Genomic DNA, 11,111 nt, shown 5'->3' with positions numbered 1-11,111 from the left:
AGAAAATGTAAGTCTAGACACTAGACCTGGACTTCCACACGCGAATGCCCACGGAGGACTTTGCAAAAACGATGTTGCGAACTGTAAAGCTGAGATATAGAAATCATGCAATGTTCACATAAAGTACATAAATTATTTTAGATGTTACTTCTAAACCAGAAAACCTATTATGTACTGTATGTATTGTAGTACGTTTTATGTCGAATCTATTTTTCTCTTCTAGCTTTATGTTACGCTAACAATATTTACTAGCTCACCTTCTTTTTTTTTTTGTTTTCCTGTTTTGATATTTCCTTTCATGTTCTAGAATTTTAAATGCAAATGTCCACGAAATAATATGTTAAAGTAGAGAACTGCAACAGGCCTTGTTTTTTTTGGAGAAACTTTCGAGTGTGTTGCTTAGAAACCGTTAACAAAACCAACCAGGTTTGAGACCTCCATTTAGAATAAATTGTGCTAAATTTAGTGAGTTTTCAAAAAGCCTGGACAATTAAACAAGCCTTAGAGATATAAAGCATATTTCACCCATTAATGGCTGACAAGAAATACAGTGTTATTTCCAAAAAATGAAATGTGCTGCGGTCTGTTTGTTCTCGTTGCACATCATCGTTCCTAACTAAGTACTCTGCATCTAGACCACATCAAACTGCTTCACTCTGAGATCAGCAGCTGATTGAAGGGATATCGACTCACGCTTTCCCCCGTGCCCCCCTAAAAAAAAGGAACACAGAGTGAAGAAGGTGATGAAATGCATGACGAAACAGACGAGGTATCTTTCAGCATCTCCTTCTGATTGCACCCTTCTCCAATGCCTCATCAACCCTCTGTTTCTGCCGCTGCTGGACGGCGGCTGTACCCTCCCAGAGTGACTGGCTGCGTGGCCTTTTCAATAATGTAGGGGGGGGGGGTTTGGGGGGGAGAGAAGAGAGATAAAATGAGGGAGGAAACGATTTCTTGGCCCAGCAGGAGCCCCCCGGTGTGACATTTACCTCTTGGGTTGTCAGCGTGTGGGTCTCTCTCTGTGCATGTTAGACGGCCCCAAAGCCAGACTAATGATACCTCCCTCCGGCTCGCTGACTCGGAGGGCAAAAGTCTCTCCTGCCAGTCACCTCGTTTAGAATCTCACCGAATGGAGGGAAAGGGGACTTTTGCAACGAACTACGACAGAGATATTACCACTTGAGAGTACGTGTGAAGTTGAGAAACGCCACAACAGCTATGCAAGGGGAAAAGGAGCATTAATAATTAAAAAGAAGGGATCGATACGTTTAATCCATCAACTCCTCCTTTACTCTTTTATACGTCATTAACCTTACTCCTCCCTCCCCAGTATCGGCGGCCCGGGGTGGTCTCGTCTCTCCTCCAGAGAACCCCACCAACCCCCCACCTGAGCTCCCAGCGTCTATCATTAGCTCCCTGCCTTAAGCTCAGGGCCTGCAGAATGTCACACAGCTGGACTGTGAGGCTCTGAAGGCATATGAAACCGGAAAAACTCCTGTGAGCGCCTTGAAAAAGCTGGAGCTGGAGCAGTTTTAGATACGGCAGGCAATTCGCCGAAACCCTGTGGAAACCAGCTGCAGCCGACAATTACGTTTTCATTTGAAACACAAGTAAATATCTCATTACAAGGGCCGTTCCCCAGCTGTGCGATGGCACACAAAAGATTATCGGCCATTATTGTTTACGGGATTCGCTTACAAAACGCTGCTATTTTTGTGCGTCTGGTGTTTATTTCAAAGCGTTAGGGTTCTTGGACTGTAAATCTGAAATAGATTTTTCTACAATAACCCTGTTATACCAGTTTGTATTTTTATTGAAAAGATGTAGATTTTAGTTAGCGGGGTTGGATTGTTATGCCCAATTTACTTTTTTGACGTTTATAACATGTTATAACGCCATTCCTGTCTCAAACACAGACATGGATTGTTGCTTTAGCGAAACTGCGAGGTTGTTGAGATCCAGCCGCTCGATTTGTTCAGATAAAAGTAAAAATATGGAACTGTTCCGTCTGTGCCACCTAAAGTTGAACTAAACCACTGCTGCTTTGAATAAGTAGTTGAGCATAATGCTGTTTTTGTTATCTCAGATCAGTTTGAATGCATACACAATTGAATTGAAATGATGTTTTTGTAAAGTGCCTCCAGACATTTGCTGTGAATTTGCGCCCGTAGTGACCTCATGTCACGCTAAGCAGCAGTTCTGTCTGCACTGATGAACATTTAACTGCCTCAGCATGTTATAAGCTTGAAACAAAAGAGAAGTCTGACCTATTTCTGAGTAGTTTAACTGCCACGTTATACAATCCAATCCTATTCTACTGATTAAATTATGCCTATGTGTAAAATAGTTATCCATCCAAGGAAGACCAACCGGTTTAATCGAGTAATTGACTTTGAAGCAATCCCTCGTACCAGGCAAACATATGCTTACATTTTAGTCTTGCTTATAGAGAGCCAAAATAAGTTTTCGCAAAGACAAGTGCCACATAAGTGGCAGTGTTACGGTAGGTCGTAAAATCCAAAGATGATGCCCCAGTTTACGCCACTTTGATCAAGTAAAACATGGAAAGCATCGATAGGTGTTTTTAGATGGACTTTTATCAGTATTACTTGTTTTCATCCTATAATCATCCTTATCAAACACTGAGCTTACTAGCCTTGTTTATCTGAAACACACATCAGCTCACAGACATCAAAACATATTAGGCTTTTAAGAACTTCAGTGTGATGGGCCCACAGATATAAGTTAAAAAAAAAAACGCACATTATAGATTTTGCATGGTTCTTTGTGGTAGCATGCACCAGAGCATCTGCATAGAGTGATGCACCAAAGTTCAAATGATCACACAGCAACAGGATTTGAGCAACTGTCACTCAATCAAGCGGATAAATCAGTAAATATCGTCAAATGTGAGGCAGATCTCAACTATTTGAATTATGAAAACAGTAAGCTGAGGGATAGGCCTTTTGTTTTCTAATCACATCTCAACAAGTGCTGTCAAGTTTTAAAAAACGACTCTGTGTCAAGGAGCTGAGAGGAGGTCACGACTCAGTGTTTGTTTATGAGAGAGACGATGGAAGATGGTCCACTAAATCTCTCTGCTGTCGCTGAAGACAGACTTCTGAGCAAAGTGAGTATTTTGGTCTCTTTCACAGATAAAAATAAGAGTTTTGAACAATAAATCAAAAAAAGGATTTCTGACGAATTAATAAGAGAATCATACATTTATTTTGTAGATTGCCTTTTGTTTAGATTAGTTATGCTAAAAAAAAAAAAAAAACACAAGTTGGGATGAACGTACACCGACTTTCAGACAGAAAATTTCTTAAAATTACAAAACCAAAACCCTTGTATGACCTTTATGTTACATGGTACATGTTGTCATTAGATGCTACTACCCCTACAGTCCAGTGTTGATGTTTAATAAAGATTAATAAAGATGCTTTTCTCTTTTCTTTTTTTTTTTTTTACCAAAAAACCGTTGAACCCTGAGCTTTGCAGAGTCTGTCATATAAAACAAAACAATAAACCCCAGCACAGATGCTCACTTAAGACAGCGTTGCTAAAGACAATTTAAAAAAAATCAGCTTGTCAGCCTTCAATCCAGCTGAAATTCTTTGCTCTATAAACATAAAGTAAAATAAAAAAACACAAAGAACTGCAGGAATAATGCATAAAGGATTATTCCAATATTGTCCCACTACACACCGTTTGACTGATCAGGTCCTCCATATTGTCTGAAAGTTCCTGAGACATGATAGGAAGAGGTGTACAGGGCAATTAGCTGAAATCTCACAATCATTTCTTTTGTTGATTAAAAATGAAATGTCTAGATTGCATTTACTACAAAAGCTGCTCCCCAAATCAAAAGAGGAACCTCTTTCCGCAATATTGTCTCTCTGTGCAATACTGTCCTCTTGTGGAATAAACTGATTACTACATTATGCTTCTAAAATTAAGCCGGTGTGATTTAAAAAACATTTTTTTTGATCACTTTCTAAAACTCCTTGCTTCAGAAAGTTCTGCCTCTCGCAGCAGCACCTCTCGGGCCAGATCCGGTCTGCCTACTCTGCCCAGGCTCCCAGCGAGTTGGGAGGCCTTCGGGTGGCGTGTGACGGCAGGCAGCGCTCGTCTCCACATGGCCAGGACGCGAAAGGCCTGTTCTGATGGACTGTCCCTGGAGCGGAGCTTCACCAGCCGGGCTGCGCTGCGACTGAGACGCAGGGAGGACACCAGCAGAGACGTCTCCTCGGGAGACAGCTCCCCAGACAGCCAGAGGAGAAGGGCGTCCGAAAGAGGCTCTGGTAGGTTTTAAAACAGCAATAGACACCATTAAAAAAAAAAAAAAAATGTTTAGACAGTCCTCTTCAACTTTTCCACATTTTGTCATGTTATAAAGGATTGTCCAGTTGCTGCTCATTTTGTCTGATCACCCACTGGACATGTCCCACCCATGCACTGAGTAAAAGAACAACTCACTGGGTAATGGTAAGTTGGACTAAAAAATTATACACCAATCAAGAGAAATATTACTTTCGTACAATAAAATGTCAGCAAGTGCTAATTTACAGTTGCTAACTCCACATGGCAACAATATTTGACATGGGACGTTTATTTTTGTTGAGTATTAAAAATAATATAGAATCACAATAATAGTTTTTCCACGTGCAATATAATTTAGTGTGTATTATTCAATGTCATTTTAAATATTTTTCTTTCATCATGCTAGCTTGGTGCTCTCTGGTGCCCCCTGGTGGCGTGGCGGTCCTTGAGCAGCTGCTTAACTCGCAGTTGCCCTAGGCCAGCCCTGGCTCCACAGCATATAATTTTAATAAAATGTGAAAAAAAAATTTTGAGGTAAAAAATACTTCAGCAATGCACCTGAGAGCAGCACCAAGAGCTGCTTCTAATCCGCTGACTGAATCACCTACCTGCCTCCTCGGATATCTTCACTCTGGTGGCAACCGGCCGATGGATCACTCTCGCTTTCTGGAATCACACAAATTTAACGTGTTGAAAGATCTTAAAGGTCTTTTTTGCCTAAATGAAAAAGATGTCTACCGAGACTTCTGCACCTTTGGTAAACTCAGAGGCAGCTTACAAACTGGGTCTGCCAGGAGCTTTGCATCCCTCGGAACAGCTTTGTCCCCGCTCCGCTCCAGCTCAGCTCTGGTGACTCTATAAAACAGGGCCGTGCCCTTGTAGCAAGGCGAGCTGTAATTCCCAAACGGGTCCACTTCGGTTAGGCGCACTAACAGCTCATTCCTCCGCTGACAGTGAAAGGTCAGCCGCTCGTGTGACTCCTCACTCGTGTTGCTCTGTGTGAAGGCTGCAAAGTGCACATGTGCAAAAATCACAAGCTCGTACAAGCATCCCCCCCCCTTGTGAAATGTTGCATTTAAAAACTTCTACTACAAAGAAACTGATTTCTTTTAATCTCACTTTACCGGTTGGAACTTATCTGTTTTAAGATATTTGTTTCTATATACCCTCTGTGGCCTGTGAAGGCTTGTCTATAAATTACCACTCACGTTCCACCATCACCCATCATTATTTCACTAAATTATAAATAGCCTATGTTGGATTTAGCCCACTTTCAGTTCCTCTGTTCTTCTGGGGATCTATGTAGCTTTTCTGCCTTTGGGTTGTTACTTTTTTGTGTTGAACTTCCTGTGCTTTCACCCCTTTTAGTTTTGGTAAGGGCGGTGAGAACATTTGAAATCAGTCACTGAATGGTTTGGAAAACAGTGTGCAAGGGTGAGACTTTAAACAACAAATGCCAACAGGCCCAGAACCTCTGGAGTAATGTTGTTTAGATGGGGGTAAACTTCCTCAGAGATACCAAACATTGGTAGCTACAGGAAACATCTGTGTAGTATTTCTTTAGCTAATGAAGGTAATACTAGCCATTACGAGTGTAGGGTGTCCTTAACACCATCCTCTCTAGAGACAAGTAAGAACAACGCGTGGACGTTGATCTCTCCTAAACATTCCATGATCGTACCTGATTTGAAGCACTCTGAACAGTCCCTTGTGTTGTTATTTGACACATAAAGGCCAGCAGACATGCGATTCTAGCCGCGCTCCCACCTGTGGATGTGATGTTTCCACTGAAGCGCAGGAGGAGCTGATCTCCTTCACACAGGGAGATCTCAGAGGAGGTCTCCACGGCGCCACCGGCAGCCCGCAGTCTGTTCAGCTCCCAGCCGAGGTCTCTGCTAGGCAACGCGGCCAGGAGGACGCTGTGAGGGTCGCCCTGCCCACGCTGGAGGACGACGGTCACCGGGTGGCGGCGGGCCGAGGCCTCCAGCTCCTCGGCCAGCGCAATAAGCTGGCAAGGCTGCAGTGGTGACAGGAGACGAACTGCAAGGAGTCTGGTGTGAAGAGGCACAGAGAGAAACTTAAGAAGTTTAACTTCATTTAAAGAGACTGGATTACCGCTGAGTGAAAAGGGTCTGCTATCAGGAAGTCAGAAATAATGTATTCATGGGAAACTAAGTGAATTATATAACCTAACGTGCATATATTATTCCCCACTAAGCTTGATTTAGATGAGAAGAACGAAGAGTTTTAGGGGGGAACAATTAAAATCACTTCTTAAAGCCAGTTTTGTCACATGTAATGTCGTTTTCAGCAATCGGCTAGAGAAGACGGGTTTCAATTTTCAGTTTTTTTTCCAAGTACTTCCCAAAGGAATCCAAGCAACACAAACCAGGTGAAGGTAAGCTTTATTTAACCGTAATGTTCAGCGGTTACTGATTTACTCGTGACTAAAAGTGATCAGAGAAAACCATAATGAAGTGGAAGTAGTCAATGAAATGTTTCACAATTTTATTGAGGAACCGAATGAGGAACGAAGCAACAATAAAGCTGGCAATCACAATTTAATCTATAGGCAATCTATTATGTAAGTTTGATTTGTATTATTTTATGTTGCACTGAAACATATTTTCTTAACTCTTAAACAATGCAAAAAGTTAGGTTATTTTTTAGTATAAACATTTACAGCATTTAAGAACAAGTCACATTAGTTAATGATAACTGATGTTTTGATAACCACACATGACATTTTGAACCAGTATCAGAGCAGTGATTAAACTTTTGATTTCTTGCTAGATATGGACAGCGTTACTTATTAAAGATTTGTGTGGTGTCTAAAAAGAATATTTATGACTTGGTAGCTTTAGTTCAGCACAGGTAGCTTGAAGTAGTTCCTCCCTGGTATTTATCGGTTCCTCATAACATTAGCTCTTAATTCACATCAGCGAAATTAAGTTTGGGGCATTAATTTATGCATCTGAAAGCAGCACTAAAACAAATAATTAGGTAAATGTCTGGACCACGGAAACAGCTCAACATTTTGTTTTTCAGTCATTGTGTTGCAGACATTTTACTGGGTCCACCTTTGATCAGGTCCAGGTCCAGTGGTTGCAAAACCCAATGAGCACCACGCTGCTTGATACACTTTCATGAGCAGCTCGTGTTGATCTTCCACCATTTATTATGATGCTTTGTGTGTGAACATCTCGAGTTTAGTGTAATCTGTCGAAAAGACAAGTTGTTGCAAAGTCCTGCAGTTCATTCAAATAACACTTTACCAATTGGTGAAAAACTCTCCATCAGTCTTTGCCTCTAAAGAACGGGACTGAAAACTAACTTCACTAATACTTCCACTGTGGTTTCACTTCGGGTTTTTTAAATGTTGCATGCAAACATTTTCTGGTGCTCTATTCTCGGTTCAGGTACAAGAAGCTACATCATCTTCCTTTGCAGTGAGCATAACTTCATACAGACACTGTAAAAGTGAGGAAGGGGAAGCAAGGTGAGAGCATGACTGTACAAATCAGCTAGAAACACACAGAGAGATGTGGTGAGAGATACGAGATTCTTTCAGCTCCTTAAAGCGTTTCCCTACACTGTTTTTAGCAAACAGAATTTGCTGGGTGGGTGAAACTGTGTCCACGGCGAAGCTTGTCCACATCTTGCCCAGTGACAGCAGGAACTTTGCTGATTTGTGTTATTGACTTGGCAACAATGAGTAATAGTGTTTGGTGGAAGTCATTGTGAGAATCTCAATGCTTAGAAAACTGCTCTGGCTTTCAAACACGGTGGTGACGGCATGGCGGGCTTTTTTTGGATGCCAATGGGTTTTTACTGTCTCACTTTGGACAATTAATGTTTTCTTAGCATATACGTTCCAGCTTACATCTAAATTCTGTTTAGTTTTTTTCTCTTCAGAAAAGCAAAACATCCGTTGATCCATCTAACGATTGTCTGTAGCCGCTCATCTTAGGAAGCTGGGGGAGCTGGGCAGAACCCACGTCTCCATCAGGAGAACAGGTGAACTCCATGCAAAAAACATACAAAAAACAAAGACCTGATTGATCCAATGTGCCACCATGCAGCTCAAATAAGCAAATTAAATAAGTTAAATAACCAGGATGTTGTTTTACTAACCTGTCAAAGATCTCTATGAGATCAAAGGACACCAGTCCGTTCTTCTGGTTCCTGATGACTATTTTCTCAAGGACAGTCCACTGTTTGTCTCTTGAGCCGAGAACAACCAGCAACTCATTGGACGTCTCGTTAGATCTCACATAAGCACCAAAGATTCTGATAGAGACGCAGAAGACAAAACCAGCTTAGCAACAAGACTAAGAAACAACAAAGACGATTTACTGTTCCTGCACTTTTGACCCACCTTTCTTTGCTTGAGGGAATTGAGGGATCACCAGGAGCCCCAACCTGGTGTGCTTTTCTTTCCTTCCTCCTTTTTCCCTCCTTTTTCTCAGAGCTTGGTGGACACGGAAGCGTGACTGTGACGGGTCTCCTAAGTGGCTGCGAGATAGGGTGGGTGAGGTGGAGCAGCGGGCTGACTGACACCACCGACTCATAGGCGTCGTTCCCGGACTTGACGGCCGCCAGAAGGACGGCGTCCACCGGCTGGACCTGAGACAGATGAGCAAACATCTGTTTGGCACGACTCGGACGGAGACGCTGAATGATATGAGGACACGTTTCTCCTGACGCTTTCATTTCGCCGACAGCAGGTTGTTTAATCAGCGCGGAGCCGAGCAGAGTGGGAGCTGATGTTTCTTGACGCGAGATCAAGCAGCAAACTGCTGCAGCGACGTCAGTTCAGAAATGTCTGGACTCACATGTACATTGAAATGTGCCGTGCAGCTGTTCTTGTTCTCTTTCTGCACAGCAAACATCTGCGACAGCGTATCTCTGAACTGCAAGCTGCCCGTCTTTCTTCCTCCTCTCTACTCTGAATTTCAAAATGTTTCAACCATTTCAGAACAATCTGTTTATGTGTTAATGCACTTGGTCAGGCCTCCCACTCTGCAAAAGAAGATTTGGTGATCAGCTTATTCTCTCCATACCATTGTTTGGGCCATTACTGGAGCAGTGAAGGATCCTGGGAGGTAGTCCAGACAGATCCGAGGGTCCATGGGGATTTTGAGTGACAACCCCTTCCTGGGAACGTTGTACATTTCTCTTTTTGGACGTGAAACTACAGCAAATATGCCCAAGGAGTACACCTTTACCTCTGCAAAACAGCCCTGTAAAGCATATAAAACATATATTTGTTTTGATTATTTTCATTGCATTAAGTAGTAAGATAAAGTAAAAAAAAAGAAAAGGTATACAGCTGTAGGGAAATTACAACGTAAACACAATATATCACTGCAGGGGAAAAGCATTATATTTAGTTTGCATTTTATGAAATAATAGAATATTGATAAAGTTATCAATCAACTTGCACATGTCAGTTTTGTGTATTTTTTAAGATAAATCTTTGTAAACCTTTGGTTGGGGGCTCTGTGAAGTAGCTGCCTCACTGTAAATTAGCTTTAACTTTGCTAAATATAACTTTTTCTTTTGTTAAGCGGAGTTATGCTGGTTACCAAACGGGTTGCATCACGACGAAATAAAATAACGTGGAAGCTACAAAGTGGCATCTTAAGATGTCAGCAATCTTGGGGACACACAGATCTTCAAAATACATATAAAAAAAACAATCATCCTCAGCAAAATACACTCAAATTAACTTGATGACAACAAAGATGAGAATTGCAAAGTGACAATAACAAAGCCCCGAGATCTTAAATTATTTGCAGGCAGACCTGAAAAGGTGTTTTGTCGACAAGGTGAACAAATACCTTTTTTCAACTCGTACATTTTAGAAGTAGTCCCATCAAATACAAAGGAATGTGTGTAAAATTCTAACTTGGAATAAAGTGTTATAAATAAGTGTTTGAGTAGTCATTTCTGACTGAACTAAAATAGGAAAAGCCTTATCAGATTTGATGTCAAACAATTGTTTTCTGTTTAGTAGGAAACTAAACAGAAAACTTTCTACGCGAGCAGGAAAAAAAAAAAAAAAAAAGCAACACCTTTTGGCCTCCATGCACTTCCTCCGTCGTCACCGGGGTGATGTAGCTCACTCTCTCCTCCTCGTCAACGATCTTCACAGCGACCTCTCTGTGGCCGCTGCGGTGGCGCACGCAGAAGGGCACGGCCACGGTTACGGGGAAGCGGAAGGCGTCTCCGTCCTGAACTTTGACACGAATCACTCCGCTGACGAGCTCCTCCGAGCCGCTCGCCACCAGGCAGCTCAGCGTGTCGGCCGCCTCGCACGTCAGGGCTCCGGCAGGCGCTCGGACAAAACACGCGTTTGTCGCTTTGTCAGAGCCGTCCGTGTCACCGGTGAACCTGCGCGTTGTTTCAGAACACACGACAACAAAGATTTTGCAACACACCGCAGACATAAGAGCACTTAAAAGCTTCTAAGCGCAAGTTTCAATGAAATATATGGGTGACTGCCTGCACTCATCTTCGAGCAACATTTGTTTGGGGAACTACTTTACCCCCCATGTCAGCTTCTGCCGGACTCGGTCTGTCCGTCTTAACCGAATTCTCATGACGTGTTTGGCTTTTCTTTTTTTTTTTTTCTTTTTAGCACAAATGCAGCCACTGACCTGACAGTGAACTGTACAAAAACTATCTAGCTGCGCGAGCTGAGCCCAGGAGGTCAACATGCGGGGCTGTGCGATAACGCGCTGCTGAGTTTCTGTCTGAATCAGTGAGCAGAAGAAATGAAGGAG

The 11,111-nt window shown here is 42.4% G+C and overlaps 1 protein-coding gene across 1 annotated transcript; it reads right to left on the bottom strand.

Annotated features, from left to right (window-relative positions):
* Positions 1-3,247: 3,247 nt before the first annotated feature.
* dthd1 (death domain containing 1) lies at positions 3,248-11,019 on the bottom strand. The gene is made up of 8 exons (XM_017310299.1): positions 10,401-11,019; positions 9,387-9,566; positions 8,702-8,949; positions 8,458-8,613; positions 6,091-6,374; positions 5,076-5,329; positions 4,932-4,989; positions 3,248-4,301 (listed from the first exon to the last, which is right to left on the bottom strand). Exons 1-8 carry the CDS (start codon positions 10,773-10,775, stop codon positions 3,991-3,993), a joined length of 1,866 nt encoding a protein of 621 aa, XP_017165788.1. The 5' UTR covers positions 10,776-11,019; the 3' UTR covers positions 3,248-3,990.
* Positions 11,020-11,111: the final 92 nt, after the last annotated feature.

This window comes from Poecilia reticulata, linkage group LG18 (assembly GCF_000633615.1).
Source record: "Poecilia reticulata strain Guanapo linkage group LG18, Guppy_female_1.0+MT, whole genome shotgun sequence".
Taxonomy (NCBI): Eukaryota; Metazoa; Chordata; class Actinopteri; order Cyprinodontiformes; family Poeciliidae; genus Poecilia; species Poecilia reticulata.
Note: the sequence above shows the minus strand (reverse complement) of the source record. Positions and strands in the feature narration are given on the sequence as shown.